The sequence below is a fragment of the Delphinus delphis genome, chromosome X (genome assembly GCF_949987515.2).
Source record: "Delphinus delphis chromosome X, mDelDel1.2, whole genome shotgun sequence".
Taxonomy (NCBI): Eukaryota; Metazoa; Chordata; class Mammalia; order Artiodactyla; family Delphinidae; genus Delphinus; species Delphinus delphis.
In genome coordinates this window covers 40,506,977-40,521,813 of record NC_082704.1, presented here as the reverse complement: position 1 = coordinate 40,521,813, position 14,837 = coordinate 40,506,977, and the positions used below count along the sequence as shown (strand labels likewise).

Sequence of the window (14,837 nt, the reverse complement as noted above, 5' to 3'; positions counted from 1 at the left end):
AATGAATGCATGTGCACATGTATGTGCACTATCATATTCTTCAATAGGGGTTTTGAGGGAGTACCCCTTGGGCCTGTTATATCAGGGGAGAACAAAAGGACCATTTCTCCAGGCCTAGAAGCCCACTGTCTAAAAGGGAGGCTGCTCCACTGTCCTCTAGAGAGGGCGAGGGATGGAACCTCATTCCCAAACTCCCACTTACCTGGATAGGTGATAGAAGCTATATGAGGAGGAGTTTGTCATCTGTGAAATGGGACTCATCTTTAACACAGAGCTGTCCTGACGGGTGAATGAGAAAACCTGGGGCTAAGGCAGGCATTATGGAAAGGTGTTTCTCATTGTTTCTCCTAATGAGAATGTAGATATGTTTATGAAGGAAGCAAATCTCTCTCTGGTATGCCTTGAGTTCAAAGTTTTAAAGACAGAAGGATCTCTAGCTTCTTGGGAGACTCAGAGGCTCCTAAGAGCTGCCCAACATCATGCTTCTGAGCAGACCCTAACCCAGTTCCCCACGCTGGGAAGACAGGCTTGCCTTTGATTCACCTGGTGAGCTCAGTGAGAGATGGCACCAGGGCAGCAAGCCCTAGTGTTTGCCTAACTGCTGCTCCTGGACTGCTACGCATGTTAATACGTTTATAGGAAAATTCTAGACCTGTCTCCCATTCAACAGTGCAGGGGTCCTCAGATCATGCGTCATCCAGCCACGTCACACCACAGTTTCAACCATGCGCTGCCTCCCTGTGAGACAAAAACCTAAAAAGTACTACCATTTCATTGAAATACAATTGTCCCTTCTTCCATTCACTAATAACTAAATATATATTGGGCTTAAAATTTATACTATTCCATTTGAGGTGTCTCATTAGCTCTGTAGTAGAATTAAGATAAGAAGGAAAATTAATATATGGGCAAATTTAAGAGTTACAAATGAGCTGAGATGGCTCCTTCACATTAGCTGTTAACTTGCTCAAGTTTCAAGGCACTAAAGATTAAATAATCCCTCCTTGGACCCCTCTTCCCCATTCAGCCACAAGCCTCTCTTTCTCATTGCCTCAGTCTCTCTATTTCCTTCTCTCTCTCTCTCTCTCTCATGATGAGATCTCATTTTCTGTAGATAAATATAGAAATATATAAACATGCTTAATAAATATGTAAACACCTACATAAGCAAACTTACAGGAAGATATGATGAAGGTGAAAACATTCAACGGTTACCTCTGGGAGGTATGTTTTGGGGTAATGATTTTTTTCCCCTCCACATGTACTGTGACATATATAGTGGAATGAACCTCATGCACACTCCTGAACACCCAACTGTCTGTTAATACAGAAGCAGCATCCATGAAATTAATAAAAATAATACAAGGCTGCTCAAAATAACTAGGTAGCTTTATATGTACCACAGATGAAATGTTCAGATTAAAAATGACTGAAATAAACAAGGAAAACAAATTACCTTCAAGTTCCCACTAATCACTCCTCTACTCCTCCCAGCTCCCTCCTATCCCCATGCAACCCCAGCACTCACTTCTGAGACCACTAGAGGTTCATCTCAGATGGGGTGGAGGATGCCTGCATGATGTCCTGCTGCTGCTGGGAGAGGGGGTGCATGGAGCTGGAGGTGGGTGTAGGCAGTGGGATGGAGAACAAACTCTGGGTCTCGCTGGGGTCGACATCCCTCACAAACAGCTCGTCATTCACGATGCACAGACTGAAGGAAAAATGGGCCCTCAGACAACTGGTGGATGGACACCCACACCCCCAATACTGACACTGCTTCCACTGGCACTCAGCAACCAGATTCCTTCCACGTCCCTCCTGTGTCTGTCTCCCAGGTTCCTTGACTGGTACCTCTGCCCCTCCCCACAGAGCCCACCTTTGGAGAGACTGTCTACCACCTTCACTTGATTTATAGGTTTATCCCCAACTCACGGGCAATTTCACATTTACCCTTTACCACAGCCCAAGGGCTGGACGCTCTGATGCCCATTCTCAGAAGAAGACACTGAGTCACACAGAGGTCATGGGAATTGACCAAGGTCACACAGCGAGTGAGTGTTGTTTCAAGGAGAGAACCCATAGGCCGATTCCAGGCCCATACTCTTCTTAACCACTAGGCTACACTGCTCCTGGGGTCTCCCTGCTGGCTTTCCACAATACTGAGTAAACCTAAGGTCTTTGCCACCACATTCCCTCGCCCCTGAGCCCAGGTGGGGATGGGCATTCCCGCCCACAACAGGGCTCTCACCTACAGGAGCCAGCAGGGGTAGCGATGAAGGTCCGGGTGAAGGCACGCACACAGCCCTGAGAACTTCCTTCCACTTCAACAGCAAACAAACAACAGTACCCCTTAGAGCCACACGTGCTGTACATGCTCACATGGCGGTCCCCAGTCAGGGTGTGACTGGACACTCATGCTGAGAGGGCAATTGTTCACGGGGGCCAGGGTGTCGGGAATGGGGAGGGCAACTATAGGAGCAGTCTGCACCCAGTGACAGGGCCCCTGACGACCACTACACAAGTTCACGGGATGCATTTTTCACAGCCGCCCAAGAGGTGGATACTACTACCCCATTTTGCAAATGAGGAAACTGAGACCTTAAGTAACAGCCCAAGTTCTCAGAGTAAGTATCTGGGTTGAGAGCCACCAAACACCACAGCCTGTGTCCCCAACGCCCAGGGTGTGAAGGGCAGACAGGCATGGACACAGCTCAGACCTGGATTGTCTGTGGGAAGCCTGAGGGCAGGAGAACACAGTGGGGAAGGGGAGGGGTGAGGAGGGGAGGGCAGGTGGGGAGGGGAGGAGTGGAAGGCAGGGAAGGGAAGGGAAGGGACAGGAGGGGGAGGGGAAGGGAAGAGAAGAGAAGGGGAAGGGAAGGGAAGGGGTCAGGGAAGCTAGGTGGTTCTGGGAGTGAGCCTGGCCAGGGGGAGGCAGCAGTGGGGCATCTGCGCTGGGGGTCTACACACACTCACCTGCCTTGAACACCCCGCAGATGGAGAAGCAGAGCATCGTTTCCTGAAAGGGAAGAGCCCAGGTGCCCAGTCACCACCTCCACCGCCCACCCACCTGCAGCTTCCTGGGCCCGCCCGAGGGAGAAAGCAGGTGCTCACTGTTTGGAACCATGTGTCCACCACTAAGGAGCTGAAGTCATGCTGAGTATTGGGCAACACACAGAGAGTGTGCACAATGACACGTTTTGTGGGCTTCAGCAGCTGGACCCACAGGTCTGTGAGGGGAGGGGAAGTGAACGAAGGTCAGGGGCTGCCACGCCCTGGGCCCTATGATTGACCCCTTCACCGCCCTTTCCCACCCAGTCTTCCCATCACACACTCACAGGGGTCCTTGAGCTTCTTCATATTCCTGCTGTCCTTGAAATACTCGCACAAGCTGCTTCTAGGAGACAAAGAGCAACAGTGGGTGGTGGGTGTTTGCAGGAGCTGCCTGTGTCTGCTGGGGAGCCACACAGCCCAGGAGCACAGCCTGTGCTGTGATACTCACGGGGCTGGGTCCTCGGGGTGGAAGGGAATCGTCAGGGAGAAGCAGGCCTCCTCGTGATAAGCACCTGCGAGAACCTGTCTGTCTCCATAGTCATGGATCAAGTAGTACCTAAGGAGGAGCAACGAAGACAGTCTATCTCTGTGGTCTGGACCTCAAATGAGACTTGAAAACTCCCCTGAGCAGACCTGTGCTTAGGTGGCCTCACCTGTCCTAGACCTGCCCCCCTTGCTCAGCTTCCCAGAGATACTTACTGCTTCAGGAATTGCAGGACTAGACTCTTCAGCTCATCAGATCCAAAGTAGCTTCCCTGGAATCAAATGGCACTTGAGACTATGCAGTAGATAAAGCCTCCCTGCAACACCCCAAATGTTGTTTGATCCTCTTCCTCACCTTGCAGGGCTTTACTATGTAGGGAGTGTCAACGTCAATGGTCACTGGTGATGGTAACTCCTGGCCATCCTGGAGAAGGGAAGAGGAAGTCAGGAGTGGAGACCAGGGGAGTGGCCCTGGATGATCCGGGAAAAGGATGGGCCCAGGAGGGTGAGGGTCAGAGGTCAGGTGTGAAAGGGCCCTGGAAATTCCATGGGAAAGCTTACAGTGGATGTCTTCATCATGAGGTCCTGGAAGTCTCTAGTGTTATATTCAACTTGTGTGTGTGCGTGTGTGTATTTATGGGTATTTTTCCAGCAAGTATATCCATGTCATTTTCAGGAGTCCATGTCCCCCAAAATGGTTAAGGTTCTGATGCTAATATGTGATCTAGGCAAGACCCAAAGGGCTTGAGGGCAGGTGCAGAGGCCACCGACATTCGTAAGAGACAATGATTTACGTAGGCACTTACCAGGCGTAACAACTTCGGGAAACATTCTCTGATGGCCCTGTCCAAAACCAAAAATAGAGAAGAGGTGGTTGATGGTTCAAGGTTGCAATGCTTCCTTTGAGTTAAAACAGTAATACCATAAACAGAGATCAGTGTGTTCTGGCCAATCCAGCAGCACACTTTGCCCACCTCTGCTCCTGATTTTAGGGGTTTTCAGTCCACTTGCCTGTTGAGCACTGAGCATCTGTCATCTTACTGTCTGAAAGGCACTGTCTCCTCATCTCTCTCAGTACCTTCACTTTAATATTCCTTCCCTCCCTCCCTTCCTCTCCTTCGCCTGGGTAGCTCCCACCCAGACTACTCGGACTCCCTTCTCCAGTGCCACAGGGACCAGCATTTCAAACCCGTGCTGCAGGGCTTCCTTCTCCTCCCTCCCTTCCTCCAGGGCCCCACTGAAGGCTGTGGGGAGAAGAGGGGATGGAGTGGGAGCCCAGGGCTCTGCTACCTCACTGGGGGTCCAGCATTCTGGCAAGACCCGGACACACCCCAGGGATGGCCCAGGATGCTGGGCCAGCGAGGTGAGTGAGGTGGGGCTCAGGGAGGGAGATGGAGGGGATGAAGACAGAAAGGGAGTGAAGGTAGGAAGGGAGAGATGAGAGAGACATAGGGGCACAGAGACAGGGGAGAGAGAGACAACAAAGGGAAGGGAAAGAAGCTCTCCCGTGGTTGGGGTCCGGGAAGAAGAGAGAAGAAAGGGGAAACGGCACACTTGTTGCGGCTCTTCACCTGCCCCAGAATCGCCCAGACACACCAGGTAGGAAGGGAAAATATGCACATGTTGGGCTGGGGGCCCACTGGATGCTGGCTGAAACTTTGTCACCTGTGTGAACTCAGCCAGACTTGGGCATGGGAAACCGAGCAGCCATGGGGGCAGATCTTCCCCAGAAGGAGGAAAGGGTCAGGTCCCAGCTCAGTATGGGGCTGAGGATCCGTGGCCCCCTCTGATGATCACCGTCTTCTCTCCCGATGACCCCTGCACCTCTCTGAGTTGGTTCTTTATCTGAGGAATCATACCTGTCTCAGGCTGCCCAGGGCTCCTGTGAAGGACCAGGCGGGATGATGTGACATGTGCAGGGAGGGATGGGAAGTGCCCCTGAGAGGCCTGTCCTTCTCTCTCCTCTACCACCTCTGCCCTCTGCCTTCCACTCCTGCCTCGGGAAGCCCTCTGATCACTGGCGGGGGCCCACGTCTGGCCCCTTGACTCAGGGAGCCCTGCTTCTTCCCAAGGAGGGTCCAGCTCCTGGCACTGGGCCAGCAGAATTGATGTCATGACAGCAGCCACCCATGGCCTCAGCCCTCAGCATGGCACAGGAAAGCCCCCATGGCAACCTGGCGGAGGAGGGGCGATCCCTTTGGAGGAAGGGGAAGAGGGCCCCTCTCAGAACGGGGAGGCAAACCCCATCTCAGCACGAAGAAGGAAGGCTTCTCTCAGCAAAAGGCCCTGGACTGGAGGACCCTTCTCAGTCCAGGGCGCCAGCATCTGGATCAAGGCTGGTCGCTCCTGGTCCTGGTGAGGAGGAGAAGCCCTGCTTCCTGGGGCACACTCTTGGGAGGCCTTGCTGGAATATAACTGGGCACAGAGAGCTGGAAACAGACCCCAGAGCACCTGCAGAGGTGAGCAGGTCAGGGGAAGGAAACTCCTCACCGGTGATAGGCACAGAGAGAGCAGAAGGTGGGGCCTGTGATCCTCCCAGAAGACCAGGGCTGCCACCTTTGGCAAAGGGGCACTGTCACAGATAGTCTAGGCTCCCATGGGTGAAGGTCACCAAGAAGGGTGACAGGGTGTTCACACTGACCTTACATAGGTGGACTGGTCTGGGAAGGTGTCACACAATGGGTTCCCTTGCAGCCACAGCTCTTCAAGCTTCAGCCCTTGCATCTTGCTCAACTCCCACACAGACGTCAGCTGAGAAATATGGCGCGGAAGTGAGAAAAGGAATCCCAGGGAAAGAGGGACATCTGGATCCTTGCACCCCCAGACCCCTCCCTCCCACACAGGTACCTTCACCTGCCTCCTGTCATCACTCTGATGGCCACTAACATGCCCCCCCCCCACTCTCAACCCTACTTTGACCTGGCTCCCTCTTCTCACCTCATTTTTGGAGAGGTTCAGGATCTTGACCGTGGGGGCCATCTGTATAATGTCAGACAGGCCATCCAGCTGGTACAGTTTGTTGCTGCTCAAGTTCAAGGACAACAGCTTTGGGGCAAGAAGAGGTAGAGTGAAGGTTACTATCTAGGACCTTGGAGGCAAATCTGCCCTCCACTCCATCTCTTCCACCCCCTACCCTAATACCAGCACTGGGCCTACAGCCTCACCTCAGGGAAATACTTTTCGATGACCTGCAGGGTGGCAGCCATGCAGCTTCTTCGATTCAGAATTATATCAATATCATAGCCCACCAAGTCTTCAGGAAGGAGAGGGGAGGGAATAGGATGGCTGAGTGGGGTGTGGGGCCAGCACCAGCCCCTCCCCACGTTACCATCCCTAAGTTCTCCCTCCAGGAAGACCCCTCTGCCCTCGCCCGTCCTAGAATTACTGCTGTCAGCCATACCTGGGTCAAGGCGGAGCCTCTGGAGGTCAAGAGCTTGCTGGGAGACATCAAATCGTTTGCTCAAGGTCAGCTGTGGAGAGAGAGATGGAGAGAGTCGCTCTGAGGCTATGGTGGTGGCAGGGAAATCGGGGGCGAGGGGGACGGGGGACTGGAAGAAGGAGAGGTGGGTCTGAGCGCTGGCACACAACACGCCTTGAGTCTGCATTACCTTTAGCTGCTCCATTTCTTCTGGCTTCAACTTATACCACACAGTGTAGGGAATAGCAGAGTGGCTGACAAAGACAGGTATCTGCAGGAAGAGGTGGGGTAAGCACCAGGAACTGTAGTTCGGAACTGTAGTTCCAAAAAGGAAAAACAGCCCCTGGCCTGTACTCCTTCCTCAGGACGAGGTACACGTAACGCCCTCGACACACACCTTTCGGCTCTCCTCGTCACAATTCTTGTAGCTGACATCCATCAGTGCAGAGGCAGTGCTAGCTTCCTGGACAAAGAACCGAGCCCCATTTTGCATAAAGTGGAACTACAGGGATTGAATGCAACAGCAATAGAATCAGAAGCCAACAGACCCTGCTGAACCAGGTCTCTCTCTCCCCCTTCCCTGTGCCCACGCGTCTGGCTTCGGCATCCTCTCTTACGTCCACTGGAGTGAAGGGGACACTGCAATGTCTCTGGATTGAGTTCATTAGCCATGTCCTGTCATACTTTATCCCATAAGGAATCTGAGGATGAAAAGAAGCGATGGGAGAGAGGACAGACAACAGGGAATTTAGGCTGGAGGACGAACCTTTTCCTGTTCTTTTCTGGCCTTCTACTAAGCTTTAAAGGGCTTCTAAATAAGGGTCCACTGGCATGATTTCTTATGGGTGTGCATAATATGGATTTCCTAAATACTCTTTCTCTCCAGTCAAACTCTCTTCCAAATAATCAAGGTGTCAGAAATGATCTTCCTTTTATAAATTTCCAGGAGATCCTACCCAGTGCAGACACAGCTTGCCCCTCAGACAAGGTCTCCAGAGGCTCAACCCTCTTTTTTCTCAAGATTGCTTTGGCAATTCGGGGTCTTTGTGGTTCCATATAAATTTTTGGATTCTTGGTTCTAGTTCTGTGAAAAATGGCATGGGTATATGATGGGGATTGCATTAAATCTGTAGATTACTTTGGGAAGTATGGACATTTTAACAATATTAATGCTTCCAATCCAGCAGCATGGGATATCTTTCCATTTCTTTGTTCATCTTCAGTTTCCTGCATCAGTGTTTCATAGTTTTCAGATAGGGCTTTCACCTCCCTGGTTAGGTTTACTCCTAGGTGTTTTATTTTTTCAATGTGATTTTAAATGGAGTTTTAAAAAAATTTCTGTTGGTGATATTTCACTATTAGTGTATAGAAATGCAACAGATTTCTGTATGTTAATCTTGGATCCTGAACATTTGCTTAATTCATTCATTAGTTCTAATAGTTTTTGGGCGGAGGCTTTGAAACTTTCTATACAAAGTATCATGTCATCCGCAAAGAGTAACAGTTTTACCTTGTCCCTTCCAGTGTGGGTACCTTTTATTTCTTTTTTCGTCTGATTGCTGTGGTTAAGACTTCCAGTACTATGTTAAATATAAGTGGTGAGAGTGGGCATCCTTACCTTGTTCCTGAATTTAGTGGAAAGTCTTTCAGCTTTTCGCCATTCACTATGATGTTGGCTGTGGGTTTGTCATAAATGCCCTTGTCGTGTTGGGACATGTTCCCTCTATACACACTTTGTTGAGAGTTGTTGTCATGAATGGATGTTCAATTGTGTCAAAAGATTTTCCTGCGTCTATTGAGATAATCATGTGATTTTTATCTTTCATTTTGTTGATGTGGTGTCTCACACTGATTGATTTGCAAATGTTGAATCATCCTTGTGACCCTGGAATAAATCCTACGTGATTTATGGTGTATGGTCCTTTTGATATATTGTTGGATTTGCTTTGCTAATATTTTGTCCAGGACCTTTTCATTTGTATTAATCAAAGATATTGCCCTCTCATTTCCTTTTTCTGTAGTGTCTTTGTCTGGCTTTGGTGTCAGGGTATCGGTGGCCTTGTTGCATTCTTATTTTATGATGTCTTTGAAATGCCATGTGTTATCATTTCAACAAAGCAACAACATATACAATTCATTTAACACGTTTATCTTTCTAAGTCAGAAATGCAGTAGCAAAATGGAGGTAACAACAAGTTATTAACTATTTTTATTAATTATTAAGTTTTACATTATTTTCTGTTTTTGAAATGCAGTTTATCACTTCAACATGTAAGCAATAAGAAAAAAATAATTGTAAAAAATTTCTTACTGAGTCTTTAAAATGTGTGTGCTATCATTTCAACAAGGAAACAATGTAAACAACATTCATTACTTTTACATTCTTCTTTCTTACTAAGTCTTTAAACTACAATCTGTTTTCATTTCAACAATGAAAATGCAATCTGTTTTCATTTCAACAAGGAAACACTATACACAAAATACTAATTATTTTTTCCATTCTTTTCTGTTATCGTTGATATTTTCTGTGTTACCATTTCAACATATAAACAGTAGGAACAACCTATTAATTAACTTTATTTTCTCTCAATTAGTCTTTGGAATGCAATGTTTTATCACGTTGACATGTAAACATATAAACAGGTAATTATTACAACATTTTTTCACTAAGTCTTTGAAATACAATGCTATCATTCTAACATGTAAGTATATAAAGAATTTAATTTACATTCTTTTATCTTTACTGTCTTTGATATGCAGTATGCTATCATTTCAAAATGTAAACAATACACGTAAATTATCAATTAGTTATTTACATCCTTTGTTTCTTACTAACTCTTGGATACACAGAGTGCATTCAACACCTAGGGTACATCACATTTGAGATTAGCCAAATTTCTAGAGTTCAGAAGCCACATATGGTTAGTGGGCACCATACTGAGCAGTGCAACTCTAGTGGAAGGGCAGAGGGAGCAAATACATATGCAACAATGTGTACCATGAAGGAAATACACATGGTACCTTAAGAAAAAGCAACCGCAGAATAAATCTACTTAAATGGGGAAGTAAGAGAAAACCTATCTGAGGACGTAACATTTGAGTCATAACCTGAGCCCTGAGCAGCTATCCAACAGCATAAAGAGGCCATTATCATTTGAGCAGACTACGTAAGGGGAAAGAGTGAAAAAAATACTGTGTTATGGGGGAATAAATAATTTCCCAAGTCTTCCAGGAAAGAGTAGAGAAACTGATAAATCATAGGAATGTCTACACTCTGAGTGAGATCAGGGACTTTATCTTTCTTAGCACCTGGAAAAGTACCTAAATCATAACAGATACTTGGTGAATGTGTGTGGAATAAGGAATAACTGAGTCAGGGGTCTGAGACCTGGGAAATTAGGCAGCAATATGCTGATGAAGATACCAGTAGGTAGTGGGCATAGTTTGTTTCCTTTTAGTTGCATACGGTTTCTCATAAGCCACCTGAGGAAATCAGAAATACAAGAAGTTTGCAGGTCCCTAGAGGGTAAAATTATTCAACAACTACCACCTCTAGGAAGAGTTTCAATTGATCTGACTTGTGTCAAGTGCCCATAAATGGATAAGTGAACCAATCAGTGTGGATAAGGAAATGATGTACCGTGAGTGGGTCAGCTTACGTCACATACCCAACACTGTGGTTAGCAACCAGAGGATGTAGAAGGCAGTGGGCAAGAGATCCAGCGGACCTTTCAAATTCCTCTATTTCCGTTTTAAAGTTCCTCTTTTATAGAGATCAGTTTACATATCCAGCGTTCCTAACCCCAGTTTCCTAGAACAGTAGAACTTTACATATGTGTCTCTACAAACTTGGGCTTCAGGCAAAAAAAAAAAAAAAAAAAAGTGAATGCTTTCATGGCCACACATCAGTGTTGAAACACCTCCCTGTGCTGTGGAAATCACTCTGAACAACTGACCCATTTCATGTCATTCCTCTGTGCCCCGTGCAGCATCGCTTCCAACTGAGCCTGAACTTCAGCAAGTTTCTGTCGGTCCAAACGGTCATGAATAATCCATTCCTCGTAGCAATGGACAGGGACAGGATAAATCACATGCTTCAGCTTCATCAAGGAAGTCAAGTGCTGCAGAAGGCTCTTGAGCACAGGCATTGTAATGGGATTGAAGGCAAAGCTAAGGACATGGAGCTGAGTACAGTGGCTCAGGGCTGGGATGACAGCAGAGAGAGTAGAATCAGTTATCATACAATTGTTTATCACCAGATGTTGCAGGGTGCTTGAGACCTTCTCCAGCAGAGCCTGGAAGGGCTCATAAACTTCTGAGAAGATGTGGTTGTTACTGAGACTCAATACCCTTAGGTGGGTGGCCTGAGAGCTCTGGGACAGGACAGTGACATCTCTGTGAGAAAGCTGACAGTGAGGTAGATACAGTGAATCCAACTGAGGTGGCACAACTCTATAGAGAGAAAAATGTAAGGTTATTTCAGAAGAATGAGGGCAATGAGCCCCAAATTTTAGGTACCTAAGGCTCTAGAATAAACTACTGTGTTCATGGTTTGCAATAAGTGGTTAACAATGTGGACTTTGGGATCAGACTTTATAGATTTGTGACCCTGAGAAAGTTACTTTACCACTCTGAGGTACAGGGTTTTAATCTTGAAAACGTGCACAGCAGTCATTATTATACAGAACTGCGGGAAAGATTAAGTGAAGAAATTGCATGCACTTAGTATATACGACATAATCAGTGTTGGATCTGATTCACTTATTTGGCGAGGATGGGTCTGGGAAAGCAGCCAACTGAGGGTTTCCTTTGACTAGTACCCAGATGACAAGCTCGCCATTCAGGTTGTAAGCCTGGGGGTTAATGCAGGAGCAAAATTATCTGGCAGTGTTAACTATTGGGGCCCATCCATTGGCATGTGCATTAGTCCTATAGCTTAATGTTTCTCCATCTGAATGCTTCCCCTTCCTCTCTAGAGAGCTGTAAAATCCAATAGGAGAAGGACTGAGTCTTTCACCAATATATTTACAGACATCTTTTAAGGTCTGCCCACGGTCACTGAATGAACAAATGAATGAATGAGCACAGCTTCCTTTTCTAACCTCATCTGCTGCTCAACATAAGGTACCCCTCTCTGCCCCAGCTATGTTCAAACTCCCAGCAGTGCCTATGCTGAGGCAAAGAGAGAAATGGGTTACAAGGAGCTTAGGAAGATCCAAGCATGGTCTCTTCTGTGTTAACAATGAGGTGATCAGGGAACCCAGGTTCCTCCCCACCCCCTCACCTGAGCAGTTTGTGCAGTTGATCTGTGAGGCAGAAGAAAGACAAGCTCAGCTCCTGGAGATGGTCCAGCCGCCCAAGGCAGAGGAGAAAAGATCTGAATTTCCTTCTATTATAAGTTTTAAAGGGGATGTTACACAGAGTAAGGCTGTTCAGGTGGATCACCTGAGCCAAAAGGGTGATGACTTCACTCAGATTAGCCTGATCCATTTCCAGGTTCTCAATGCACCCCAGATCCAGAAACTGCAGGATACTTTTGTGCCCAGACATTCTATCGATTTGCAAATCTCTGCAGCAGACGTGCAAGGACCCAACATTCTGCTGAATCTTACTACAAAGGAAAGAGAGGAATTGCTCTGTTCTCAAGGTACTATTGAGGGAAATATCCACTAGTAATTCCATGGGTTCCTGAGCTGACTGAGGCTCAGACCCAGAATTACCAATCCCGAGGCACATGACTCTATGCTGAGCTTCTTCTATCTTAAGGATAGAGTGCTGAGAGTAAATGCATGACTTAAAACAGAAAGGGAATGCGGTCCCAATCTCAGAGCATATTGTCTTACAGACCAGGTCACGTCTTAAATCTAGGATCCTCAGTTTGGGCCCCCTGTAAGGAAAGGAAGAGACAGAACACATGAGAGATAGCTGATTTTAATATAACCCAGCAAGATCAATGATGAGAAGCAGGGACAGAACACTTTAACCCTGGTTTTCACTTCATTGCCATTCACCAAGTTCTTTCCACACAAATGCAGCGTCTTTCATCCTTTCCCCACCCCCTCCTTCACACCTCCGGTCTTTCCCTGTCTCAATGCCCATACTCCACTTCTGTGTAATCGCACTCAAATCCATTCATAAATCCTCTATTCTATAATCAATTCTATAAGGCAATACAGTCCCAAAGGTGACCGCAAGTGCTGACCGACAGCTCTGCAAAGACTGCAGTATTCACCACTGGCTACTGTTGGGAGACCGCTAAGTATTCCCCTGCCCCAGGATACAGCATACACTCCTGCTTACTCCCTGTGTCTCTACTGGTCATAGTCTTACCAAGAGGAAGAGTTCTGGGCAGGGAGGATCTGCAGACCATCAATCATGGCTTCCAAGATGTCATAGTATGACTCTCGTGTGTTCAATGACCCAATATGGAGACAGCGAAAAGGCCAAACCCTCACCATTGCCCTTAGTATCGTCTTATGCCCACCCAAGAAGGCAGCGTTGAACAATGGAACAAAGAGGTCTCTTGGGATTTCGTCCAGGGCATGGATAGCTGCAGGCTCATTATTCAGCAGACTCTTTGCAGCAAGCTCAAGGAGGGTGACAGTGGTCTTTTGGTCCATCTTCAAAAACCTGCTTCAGAGTGGAGAATATTTAGAAATCCTGAGAAGATATCTATAGTCACTTGTTTGCTTCCAGGGTTCTCTATGGACAAAATACTTATTGAATAAGTATGTGGTGAACCATAGGGCCAACTCAAGTGACCTATACTATAGGAATAAAATGAAAATGGACTTCTGTGCAATTTAATTATATATGTGTCCACACACATGCATGCGCGCGCACACACACACACACACACACACACACACACACTTACATGAGATAAAATGCCGTTAGAAATCAGACGTAAGTTAGCAGAAGACAATGCTGACCACTTAGCTGCCTTCCTCGAATTATTTCCTCCTGAGGAGCTTCAAGACGGCAGAAGAGTAAGACGTGGTGATCACCTTCCTCCCCACAAATACATCAGAAATACATCTACATGTGGAACAACTCCTACAGAACACCTACTGAATGCTGGCAGAAGTCCTCAGACCTCCCAAAAGGCAAGAAACTCCCCCACGTACCTGGGTAGGGTAAAAGAAAAAAGAATAAACAGACAAAAGAATAGGGATGGGACCTGCACCAGTGGGGATGAGCTGTGAAGGAGGAAAGGTTTCCACATACTAGGAAGCCCCTTCATGGGCGGAGACTGCGGGTGGCGAGAGTGGGAGCTTCGGAGCCATGGAGGAGAGTGTAGCAAGAGGGGTGCGGAGGGCAATGCGGAGAGATTCCCGCACTGGGGATCAGTGCCAACCAGCGCTCACCAGCCTGAGAGGCTTGTCTGCTCACCCGTGGGGTGGGCAGTGGCTGGGAGCTGAGGCTTGGGCATCAGAGGTTGGATCCCAGGGAGAGGACTGCGGTTGGCTGCATGAACACAGCCTGAAGGGGGCTAGTGCACCATGGATAGCCGGGAGGGAGTCTGGGAAAAAATCTGGAGCTGCCGAAGAGACAAGAGACTTTTTCTTGCCTGTTTGTTTCCTGGTGCACGAGGAGAGGGGATTAAGAGTGCTGCTTAAAGGAGCTCCAGAGAAGGGTGCAAGGAAATAGTTAATCAAATCCAGGAAGCACAGACAGTCCCATACAGGATAAATCCAAGAAGAAACACGCCAAGACACGTATTAATCAAACTATCAAAAATTAAATACAAAGAACAAATATTAAAAGCAGCAAGGCAAAAATGACAAGTAACACCTAAGGGAATCCCCATAATGTAAACAGCTGATCTTCCAGCAGAAACTATGGAAGCCAGAAGGGAGTGGCAGGACATATTTAAAGTGATGAA

General features: G+C 47.4%; 2 protein-coding genes across 2 annotated transcripts; both read right to left on the bottom strand.

Annotated features, from left to right (window-relative positions):
- Positions 1-1,539: 1,539 nt before the first annotated feature.
- On the bottom strand, positions 1,540-7,617 carry LOC132418962 (nuclear RNA export factor 2-like). The gene is made up of 16 exons (XM_060003061.1): positions 7,570-7,617; positions 7,344-7,454; positions 7,143-7,223; positions 6,935-7,004; positions 6,699-6,787; positions 6,472-6,579; positions 6,176-6,285; positions 4,341-4,377; positions 3,890-3,958; positions 3,751-3,806; positions 3,500-3,607; positions 3,336-3,394; positions 3,112-3,227; positions 2,974-3,016; positions 2,249-2,321; positions 1,540-1,711 (listed from the first exon to the last, which is right to left on the bottom strand). Exons 1-16 carry the CDS (start codon positions 7,615-7,617, stop codon positions 1,540-1,542), a joined length of 1,350 nt encoding a protein of 449 aa, XP_059859044.1.
- Positions 7,618-10,890: 3,273 nt separating this feature from the next.
- On the bottom strand, positions 10,891-13,572 carry LOC132418119 (melanoma antigen preferentially expressed in tumors-like). Its single transcript, XM_060002008.1, has 3 exons — positions 13,283-13,572; positions 12,237-12,563; positions 10,891-11,404 (listed from the first exon to the last, which is right to left on the bottom strand). The coding sequence occupies exons 1-3, from the start codon at positions 13,570-13,572 to the stop codon at positions 10,891-10,893; spliced, it is 1,131 nt and encodes a 376-aa protein (XP_059857991.1).
- Between the last annotated feature and the right edge of the window lie 1,265 nt (positions 13,573-14,837).